The 11,397-nt window shown below is 36.8% G+C and overlaps 1 protein-coding gene across 2 annotated transcripts; it reads left to right on the forward strand.

The window, feature by feature from the left end:
- The first annotated feature begins 262 nt into the window (after positions 1 to 262).
- On the forward strand, positions 263 to 5,401 carry ykt6 (YKT6 v-SNARE homolog). Of its 2 annotated transcripts, none has more exons than XM_079250828.1 (8): positions 263 to 318; positions 739 to 891; positions 1,063 to 1,145; positions 1,634 to 1,734; positions 1,889 to 1,993; positions 2,191 to 2,256; positions 3,578 to 3,679; positions 3,771 to 5,401. In XM_079250828.1, exons 2-8 carry the CDS (start codon positions 788 to 790, stop codon positions 3,804 to 3,806), a joined length of 597 nt encoding a protein of 198 aa, XP_079106954.1. In that variant the 5' UTR covers positions 263 to 318; positions 739 to 787; the 3' UTR covers positions 3,807 to 5,401. The 2 variants fall into 2 exon arrangements, with proteins under 2 accessions (XP_079106954.1, XP_079106953.1); XM_079250827.1 differs by having other exon boundaries at positions 275 to 446.
- The last annotated feature ends 5,996 nt before the right edge of the window (positions 5,402 to 11,397 follow it).

Here is an 11,397-nt window from a genome sequence, read left to right on the forward strand (position 1 = left end):
TTTATAAACCTGGGAGATTGTCATACGTTACCCGTAGGTTTACATTGGGTTTGGTTATTAGCGTTCCTGGTTGGGCAGCTGCATAAAACATCTGCTAATTGTGTTGCATTGGAAACTAAATATAAATGCTATTAATATTAATAAACATTCTGCTATGGATTATCTTCTGGACTGTCTTTATCTATATCGACTCAATTCGAGTAGTCACAGCACCGGAACTTTAATAACATAGAGCATTTGTTTCCGCCGAATCTGTAATCTCGTAGGACACGTGGAACTATGACGTGTGACTGTACATGGTGGACCGGTTAAAACAACGTAAATTACATCGCGATTTTCTCGTTAAACGTTTAGTCTACCTGTATACGGGGTTTGTTTCTGTGGAAAGAAGTTATTTGTTGGATTTTTACAACCAGAAATAAAAAGTTTTGCTCTCGATTAAATTGGTAAGTCAGTTCGGGCCTCACGTATAGTTGATACTATCTGTAGCTAGCTAGTTACATTCTTGTCATTATGTATAACTCGCTGTTAGTTGTTATTAATGTTGACGTGAAGGGGGAAACATAAAATAAGACGAGACTAACTGCCATTTGACTATTAACAGGGCGGCTACTTTCACTTAAAGGCTAACTCAGATACACTTCAGCCAAGTTTCTTTAGCTGCGTTCATGTTAGCGGAGAGGCTAGCGAGCCGAGCCGGTTTAAGACTAATGCCCTCATGTGATTCTCCTGTTTTAGGCCATCGTAACTGCTGTGATTTAGCAAACCAGTGTTGGTCCGGGTAAATATGAAGCTCTATAGCCTAAGTATCCTCTACAAAGGAGCGACCAAAGCCAATCTCCTTAAAGCGGCCTACGACCTGTCCTCCTTCAGCTTCTTTCAGCGCTCAAGGTGCGTCTGACTTGTCAACAAAATATGTTGTTTGTTGAAGTAGTTGTTTGATAAGTTTGTAATTAATTAAATAATGTGACTTTTGGGGGGGAAACCCCATAAAGCTCCATGTGAAAAAATACTGTATTACTATTTTAAAGGGTTTTGCTGAAGTTGTTTTTGTATCTTTAGTGTTCAGGAGTTTATGACTTTCACCAGTGCCTTGATTGTTGAACGAACATCTCAAGGAACTCGTGCCTCCGTCAAAGAACAAGGTAAAACAGAGCTGTTTATTCTGGATTAAAGCTGGGTTTTGTTTTAGTTTTTATTTTTACTTTAAATAGGAATAACTGTTAGCTGAAATGACATTGTTGTATGTTTTGCATAGCTGCGATAATGTGCAGGTTGCCATGTGAAAACTTATGAACAGACAGTTAAAATTACTATTATTCTTTTATTAATCATTTTTAAACTTGATAAAATCATGTTATAGTAGTGTATATATTTGAACCAAATTTTCTTTTATTTTTGCCAGCTTTTATGTGTACAAGTATTTGCATTACAGGAAATAAGCCATAATTTGTTGCTAAAGCTCAAATGTCACCAGAATTAAATAGTTATAGTGGTTTATTAAAAAAATCAATTGTCCTTAACAAAGCAGACCAGCAGGCTTTGGGTGTAACTGTGACATTTACGCCGAGTGCTATTTTTTTTCTATATGATTGTTTTTACTATATCATAAATGTTTTTTCTTTCCTTCTAGAGTACCTGTGTCATGTGTACGTTAGAAATGACAACTTAGGTGCTGTGGTGATTGCAGATAATGAGTACCCACAGAGGGTCTGTTTCACGTTGCTTGACAAGGTCAGTTTCAGGCTACATATATATATATACATATATATATATATATATATATATATATATATATATATATATATATACTAAAAACACATATATTTATAAGCATTATAGCAGAACTTAATAAGTGTCAGTACCTATCTTTCTCTTGGATTTTTAGGTATTAGATGAGTTTTCCAGACAAGTGGACAGTATAGATTGGCCTTCTGGTAATCCTGACACGATAAACTACAAAGCCCTGGACATACACCTTTCAAAATACCAGGTTTGTTTGTTATATTCTTTATGCTTACTATTCTTTGGAGGGAGCATAAAGATGTTTAATTAAATAGAAAATCTGTTAGTCTGGTACAAAACATAAAACATCCTTTTTACTAAATAGCTTTAAACTGAATTCCTTTCTCTATATCGTACAGCTGGTTGCGTTATTTTAATTTATGTACTTTTTCTTTTTTCCCTCAGAATCCCAGGGAAGCTGATGCAATGACCAAAGTTCAGGCAGAGCTGGATGAGACAAAGATCATTTTGGTAAACCACTTTCCAATACAATATTAGGAATGAAGTGTAGGCACTTGACTTACTTCAGTAGAGGCATTAGACTTTTTTCATTGTAGTCTATTATTAAGATTGCATACTGAAAGCTTACATAACTACAAAACAAAAATTACATCAATGTAATCTTCATAGAGTGTAGTTGAGTATTCATATATCCACCTGTGGATTATTTTTAGTGCTCACAGAAGTCTCTCTGTGGAGTGCATCTTATTGTGCAAATGTGGAACACATCCAACAATAGCAATCAAAGCAAGTACTCTAATAAAATCTGTGGTGCTCACAGTTTTGTCTGTACAAGTCAAGAGGCCCATATAATTAGCCGTCCAGACCAGATGCAAATGGATAAAAGCTTAATCTTAGTGTTATGGTATTCCCCTCCAAAGCTCCCTGAGGTGGACATTAAGTCTGGCTGACAACTATTGTGGTCTTGACCCATTTAAGCAGCAGCAGTGTGAGCACAGAATGGTATGCTGTACATTGTGTTGTCAGTTGTTCCTGGTTATTGCTGGTATGAAATGTAATAATGAATCATTTCTACTAACCATTTCCTTAAAAAAAAATTAGAAAAATTAAATGAAGGAAAGCAGAAAGAAAATGAAGGAAAACAAAATTAATTTAGAGATTTTTCTGTGACAACAGAACATTTACAACAACACAGTAAAACAGACAAGAACCCTCATTGCACAAAACAAAAACAACCCCAAACTTCTTTTTGTAAAACAATATATTAATACACACAAACCAGATGGGTGTGATGATGTGTGTGCAAAAAGAGAACAATAAGGTGTGTGTTATTGATCTCTGATGTTTTTATATTTGAGTGTGTAAAGGTTTTATACATATTCAAAATTTGTTTTTATTATGTAAAGCGCTTTTAGCTACATGTTTTTTTTGTTTTTTTTTTAAGTGCTTTATGAAGCTTGATTTGATTTGATGACATTTAGATAATGAAGACGAGTCATACAGGAAGTGTGTAGAATATGATCCAGTGTCATGCCATTTGGTGTTTCAGAGTGTCTGTTAGTTTGCAGCCCAGGTGAATGCTTCTGGGTCTTTGTCTCACTTCTTTAGCTGCTTCTGATTTTACAGCTAAAATGTAGCTGCACTGCCTCACATTTGGAAATCAGCTGTCTGATGTAGAATGAGGTTTTTGATGGTATGTCATCATCATCCATGCAAGTCAGACAGAGCATTAATCCCACTTGGGGGTATAATTTCAAACCACATTGATGTCTTCACATAGATTGAATTTATTGTTACTTGAAATAAACATGCTGCGCATTTTCCTCTGCAGCACAACACCATGGAAAGTCTTTTGGAAAGAGGAGAGAAACTGGATGATCTTGTAGCAAAGTCGGAGCATCTGGGGAACCAATCCAAAGCCTTCTACAAGACTGTAAGTACCACTGAGTCACTTAATCAACACTAAACTGTGCATTTGTCGACCAGTTAAGAAACCATGAGTATGTTCTTTGTTAACCCTGCAGGCACGGAAACAGAACTCGTGCTGTGAAGTCATGTGATGTCGCTGCCTCGTCCTTCTGGACACTCTCTGCCTTTCTGCTTTTCCTACAACCCCCATCATGCACCAGCCACAGGGACGATGTGGAATCCATGATGGACGACTGGATTAGAGCTGAAAAGTGTGATTTCTCTAGATTGTGGCTGATGGGGGCTGAAGGAGTGATGGGGTTTGGTCAGGGGAAGAAGCAACATTAATAGTGACTATTCTTAACCTTTCAAGGGGCATCATGTGGTGTTCGCTGTCAGCTGAGGACATTATAGTGTGAAGTTCTGTACTGGTCAAGTGTTGTCAAAATGTCTTCAAACCATTTAATGTTATTCAGATTGAATGAAATCTTAACAGCTTAATCTCTTGAATTTATTGAAAGAGTATTAACCACATGTGTGCTTTTGCTTTTAGGGCAGTTCTGACAATCTCAGTCTTAAACAGTGTAACTCTTCTATACTGGTCTATGCCCAGTAGGTGGCCCTGTTCATTTACATCTTGGTCCAAATGAGCCTCCTTGTTGAAAAAAACTCTAAGCTAAAACAGCAAGTGGCTGCTTTGATTTGTGATATTTTTAAACATCTTCACTTTACTAGTTTATTTACAGAACATTTTTGCTTTTTTGTGTGTCTGATAATGGTTAAAAATGTCTTTAACATTCCCACTTTGGATGATTGTTATTGCGTAATGATGCTTAGAGCTGAAGAGAAGTGGAACATTACTGTTAAATGTATAAATATGTTTCCCATAGATGCAGCCTTATTGCAATGTTGCCGACACCAAAACCCCCATCGAGTTTATCATCATTTACTATGTGTACCTCAGCCATGCTGCACACATCCAATAAACATGACACTTAAACAGTGTTTTATGTTCAGCAGCCTGGAGTGTCTGGCTCATAATCACTGGTGTGATTCTGGAAAACATTAGGTGCTGTGTTGCACTTGCTGGCCTCCTCTGGTATAGTCATGTTCCTCCTCAAAATGGAGACAAATCTAAGTTGAGTGATTATACCACACTCTTAAATCCACTCCACAACTTGCTTGTTCTTTTTACTGTGAGCAGTTTGCTTAAATTTAGGTCTGATTTAGTTGGAAACCTTCAGGAATCACTGAGTTATAATAAAACAATGCCTTTTGTTGTGTATTTTAGATGTTTCTCTGCTTTCTGATGTGTGTATGGATTCGCTGATGTACGACATCCAGGTGCAGGCTGCATCGATGTTGAGTGCCTGTGTGTATGCTGAGCAGTGTGTTCTTTGCTTTTACGGTGTAAGCTGTAGTGCAATATTTGCAGACTGTCGGTGTGTTTCTTTAAAGTGATGAGAGAAAAAATATTAAATATTTCTCATAAAGGACAACAACTTGACCTTTTGTAAATGCTATTCTTGGAACTATCTACCATATTAAGTTTGTCCAGAATTCTTTTTGAGATATGATTACTAGTTTTTCTTGATAAAATAAAAGAAATCCAGCTGTGTGGAATGAAATCACCTGCAAGATCTTTGTCTTTGGAGTTAATGCTGTAGCTGTTTGCAGGTGTGGTTTATGTGACCTGTTTGCATTTAACATTCTTACCCAGGTGTGGTCTGGACATTAAAAAACAAATTTTGTGATAGTGGTATTTTCTGTATGTATTAACAATTTTGTTTTTGCAACTTAAACTTGTTCATACATTATTTGCAGTACATGTAATCTTGCTGATAAACAGAATAATGGTATCTTGTGTGCCATGTTTTCTTTCTTTCTGCATCTGAAAGAGTAAATTATTATATTTAGAAACCAGCAGAAAGTATCTCTGTGTTAACATCATTGTATTTAATACTTGTTAGATTAGAGTGGCGACTTTCTGCATGATGAATGTGCAGGTGCATGATGAAATCCTGTCTTCGTAAGGTCCATGCACCACAACTTGTCACCTAATGAGATTGTAGTCGGATTGATTTTCTTTAGATATTGTTCTGTTTCAAAAACAGTTTGCTAGGACAAGTATCTCCATTTTAACTTATAGACAAAATGACAAAAGCAAGAGTGATTAGCTTCCATAGTTTTTATTCTCCTTGCATAATTTTTTTTAACTGAAATGTAGGAATAATTGTTTTCTCAGCAAGTTTAGATTTAGTCACTATCGGCTGGGTGGATTAAATCTCACCTTTTTTAACACATGCTGAGAAGTGAACATGGGTCAAGGAGATGCTGGAGTTGATGGTGTGGGACCCTCTCTTGTTTTCTGGGTCATGGCTGTTGGTGTCTGTCCAAATTATTGAACTAAACATTTATCAAGGTGAACCAAATCCACAAAACAAATGAAAAATCCTACTAAATAGTGATGGTTGTGATAGTTTCTTAGTTTTACATTTGGGTAGGTGCTGCTTTTTGGTAAGGCAAGTTTATTTATATAGCACCTTTCATGTACACGACAATTGAAAGTGCTTTACACGGAACATTAAAAGCATTACAGGAAAAAAGCAAAAGAAAATACAAATAAAATCATAAATTATATTAAGATAATTACAAGCAGAATTAAGTAAAAGTTACTGTGCAGATGACATGACTTGGCATGAATCCACCAAGAAAAATGTCCTCCTTACAAAGATTCTGGCAGTTTTCAAGCCTTGCAATAAAGTAACGCTGTTATCACATCATTTAATCGTCAATGTGGACATTAACTCACTTTCCTTTTTATTTCAAAGGACAAGTAATTTGTTACAAATCAGTTTTGACCGTACCTCAAAGTAAAATATCACACAAAACCTGTTCGACCAGTGACTGCAATCTGCTGTTAGCATCATGTCAGTCTAAAAAACGAGTTTCGGAAAAGCACTTGAATGCAGCATGTGAGGCGAAAAAGAAAAGCGTAAATTAATGAAGTTTGAGCGCACAGGCTGAGAAATGTGGACGGAGATGAAAAACAAGAGCACTGACAGTCTGGGCCTGAAGGTGAGAAGCTAAAGGAGGTAAAATATGTTTTCCCCCTTTTGGTTTGCAGGTCAGCGATGGTGTTTTACCACGACCAGAGTCTCTGAGGAACTACGTAAACTTTGCGGTTGTAAGTGCTGGTTTATTAAAAGGCTCATGACATGACACGACTCGGGTATATCTGGGGGGGGGGAATTAACAAACATACGATATTATCTTTATTTTATTTGCTTCGGTTGCTCCTCTGATTTTTCACTATGCGGCTGGACTTCCTGCAGCAAGTTTCCACTACAACTCACTGCTGACATCCACTAAAATTTTTCATTTCTTTCTTTCCTTCTTTCTTTGTATATGTCAAATTTACGCATTTCATTGTGCTCAGTATGCAGTTTAGTCATAGTTTTTTGCTTGCTTGTTTGTTCAAGCAACACTATTTTTGCTGCAATTTCAGATGGTTGACCCAGATCTGAAAGGTCAGCTTTACATTGTTCAAGAGAGAAATGGTAAGCTTTATCTCATTTACCTTCTTCAGTTGTTATCAGAAGATCAATGCGAAGCCTGTCAGTTAACTAGTTTTAAAGTAACTATAGAGAACTGTGTGATTTTTGTCAGGTGGCATCATGTATAGGTTTGCTGAAGCTTGTTTGTGTTTGAGTTTTTCATACGTTGCCAAAAAAGCAAAAAGAATTTCAAGTTTAGGCATACAGTTTGCAAGTTTAGTCACAGCTATGTGCCCTAGATACTTGAAGGAACAGTCTTAAGATTGAAAAACTAGGAAAACCACTTCAAGTTACTCCCACTTATTACAACATGTTAGTTTCATATGACTAACAAACAGCCTTGTTCATAGCCGAGAGGCGCTCAAGACAAAATAACAAAGCACTAAATAAGCTATGAACTCCTGTCATGATGGAGCAGCACTCACAAACATGCAAACTGTTCAGTGTGTCATGGGAGAAATCAAAGACAAGCCACATCAGACTCACATGGGTCATCTAAATTCAATTTTAAATCCAATGTTGTGTCCTAATTTAATGAGTTTTATTAGAGACTGTGTCAGACACGTAGCCGTTTCTGCCAGTGATGTTCTCAAGCATTTCTGTTTTCTTGTTTATAAAGTTTCCACTGCAGCTGCAACTCGTCCTTCTGGCACCGAGGACTCTTTAACAAGTAGCAGTGGAATCATTCCTGGTAAGCATAACCTTTTTATTTTTTTTTCCCCTTAAAATGTCACCAATTTGTAGGCCAACCTTGTGGTTTGTGTTTACATTAACGCATTGCTGATACAAAAGCAGCAGGTTTGCTTCGTTTCCGTTTCAACCTTTTGTTTAGAGAACTTTTGTACTTTAGTAATCTCACGTCCCCCTGCAGTTGTTTACTCCGAGCACAGTCCAGATGGTTGTTTCACTGTGAGTGCATGCAAATGTGAAAGCAGTCAAGCTTCACCCGAGCATGTTACCTGAATGCCAGACCACCTTACCTCTCCACTGCACTCTGTTAATGATGAAAAGTGGGTTCATGCACAAAGCTGAAAAAGTTAAAAGAAAGTTTTTAGATCATTAGAACAGATCCAAACTATACATTTGGAAAGAAGTGAAATTTCAAAGGTCTCAGCTGTGACCAAGCAACTATTCCAGTAAATGTGTATCATATTGCTGTAAAGTAGATGAGCAGAAAAAAACAAGCATAAATACTATCTTTGAGCATATATAGTCATAAAATGTTTTGGGTTTTTTTTTCCTGTGAAGGAACCATTTAAAACAGCTCAAAAGATTGACTTCAGTTCAACAACAGTCACTGCAGAAGCTTCAACACAACAGCTCATACCAAACATGTGTTTGCTGTTTGTGTTTAATATGTCCAAATAACCATATTCTCTGCTTTTAGGTACAATTGCAGCCGTAGTGTTCATTACTTTTTTGCTTGCTCTCTACGCTGTCCTTTGGAAATGTATGATGTCGCCACCACAACAACGGTAAAGCACCAACACATGTTGTAAATCAACTCTTCTGGAACTTTATTTTGTTTTTTTGTCAACATGGCATATTGTTGATAGTTCACCAGCATATATTTATTTTGAGAAGTACTTCTGAGCTGAGTTCCACACTAAAACACAAAGTTTCTTGAGTGTCTGTACACAATGTTTCAAATCTTGTTTCTTTTTCAGAGAGCACAGGAAAGTGAGGGTAAGAGTTCAACATAAGACGCCTGTGTGAAGCGAGTGGAAATGTTTTTTTCCTCTTTTTTTAACATCTTAACAGTGTGGACAAAAATCTGTGGGTAAATGTTCTCTGAAGAACAAGTTTCAAATAGATCAATCCAGGGAAAACGGACTTAAGTGGAAACACGGTTCGTCTCTTTCGACTTTGCTGTCTGCTGGTGGCTTCTGTTGACTTGAAGCTCTGTGATTACATAAAACAGTGTTTTGGCAGGTCACACTGTGCTGCTTTTTTTGTTTCTGTGAATTCTGCACCACTGATGGGGAGGTGACTTTGGTCAAAGCACACTCCTGTAATCAATAAACTGTAGAGTGTAGGCTATACCTTTTAAATTATATTTTTGTTTTCTTTCTTTTTTTTGTACATTTTTATATCTGCAACAGCACAAAGTGGAGTTGCATTCTGTATATAATTACACAAGTGCGGTTTACAACAGTTTAATTTGCTCTCAATTCTTAATATCCTCATATTACCTTCAATGTTAGAGATTTTATTTATTATAACTTCACTAGCTTGCAAAAAAATGGAAATATTAGGAATGAAATGATACTTCTCTACTAATTTCTTGGTAACTTTAAAGTTTGAAAACACTCATAGAATGCTGTGTACCTGTGCATACTTAAGAACAAATTTCACTTGCTTACATTACTTTATATTTAGAAAATTTAATGCCAGAAGACAAGGAATAAACTAACATGATTACTTGTTTTAAGGTGAAACTTTGCAGGAGAATCTGCATCATACACATGTCTATAAGAACTACATAACGATGCACATGAATCTTTGTTACTGCTCACTCTAAAGGTACTTTGTATAGGACCACATGCAAGTCTGCAGAGCAAAGCCATGTACCAAGCATGTACCGGTAGTTTCTGCAAAACCAAGCAAGGCAGGCTGACCTGCTCAGGAAAGACAACAAAAGAAGCCTGCCATATATCCTCCATGCTGAAATTTAAAATGATAGAAATTGTTTGATATAACTGATGTTTCCCCCAGGACAGGTCTTAAAAATGTTTAATGACTGTAGGAGAAATAAACTAGTGTACCATTAGGAATGCCATCAAATAATTATTTTCATTTTTGGGACAAAAGCTTGTTTGTAGTTGTGTGAAATGATAACTTTGCAAAAGGAAAAAAAAGCTTGAGTAACAGGTAGTGAAGTTTTAAAATTTAGCCTAGTGCTTATTTTTTAACCTTTCCATTTGAGAAAGGATTTGTTGTGGTTTTTACGTTTGAAATCTACTTGTTTTGATGATCTTTTCTCAGAATTCTGTAAATACTGTATGACTTGTGATGATGGAATAAACTGTGACTTGTGCTTCTGAAAATTTTGGTGGTCAAATCCTGAAGTGACGATGGAGTTTGCATGTTCTCCCTTTGTATGCGTGGGTTCTCTCTGGGTAGCCCAAATCCCTCCCACCGTCCAAAGACATGCATGTTAGGTTGACTGGTTACCCTAAGTTGCCTATAAGTGTGGGTGCGAGCGTGAGTGGTTGTTTGTGTCTGTGTGGCCCTGCGATGGACTGGCGAGCTGTCCAGGGTGTACCCTGCCTTTCGCCCAAAGACTGCTGGGATAGGCTTACACAATCTAAAGTCAGGAGGAGTTGTAGAGATGGTGATCGTGACATAAGTGGTGGGAGACAGAATTCATCATTTGCATGCCATCTTCACTTTTATTACTTTAACATTATGTTTAATCAGAATCCGCTTATTAAAAGCTTGCTGCAAACTTCAATCACTACATATGTGTCTATAGACAGCCATGGACAAAGACTGCATTAGGGTAAGATGAGACAAACGAGAATAGTCATAGATGTAAAGTATGAGACACACACCTATACGGGTAGAAACTCTGGAGATGAACACAGTTCTGCAGCCACAACATGGTATTTGCATAGCTGACCCTCCCAGTTACATCATGACACATATTTTACATTACTTTGTTTCTAAAACCAGCCCTGCAACTTTGAAAAAAAAATGAACAATAGTAAGTCCTTTATGGTTAAAACTTATATTGTTGGTATCATCTGGTAATTATTTATAATGATCTCTGAGATTTGGTTCTCTGGAGAATACTGTTGTCCTTTATAAAACTTTTCATGTTTTCATTTGGCCTGAGCATGTGGAAGAGGAGGAATGGTCTTACTGACTTCTTTTGAGATAAAATACGATAATCTTTTGAGTATTTTTTTTTCTTCTTTTAAAGCTGTAAGCTTCCCAATTGCATGCCCACTCATCATACTTAGCATTGTGATTTATAAAACCCCTGAATCAGCAACTTTTCTGAGCTCTTATCCATTATAAAACTTGCATGTGATCAAGTGCTCGTTTTCATTGACCTGTAGGTACACTGAACATGAATTATTGACATCCGGTGGTGACTATAGGCATAGAAACTATTTTATATGTCAAGCGCAGTTGTGAAAAGATGGTGGCCAAATTCTTCCAGACATACATGTTTTTATCT

The sequence above is a fragment of the Telmatherina bonti genome (assembly GCF_933228915.1).
Source record: "Telmatherina bonti genome assembly, chromosome: 13".
NCBI lineage: Eukaryota > Metazoa > Chordata > Actinopteri > Atheriniformes > Telmatherinidae > Telmatherina > Telmatherina bonti.

Excerpts from the sequence above, each read along its gene's own strand:
- ykt6 (XM_079250828.1), top strand. The coding sequence starts at position 788 with ATGAAGCTCTATAGCCTAAGTATCCTCTACAAAGGAGCGACCAAAGCC. Across the intron at positions 892-1,062 it reads AGCTTCTTTCAGCGCTCAAG|TGTTCAGGAGTTTATGACTT; the intron begins GTGCGTCTGACT and ends TTGTATCTTTAG. Across the intron at positions 1,146-1,633 it reads TGCCTCCGTCAAAGAACAAG|AGTACCTGTGTCATGTGTAC; the intron begins GTAAAACAGAGC and ends CTTTCCTTCTAG.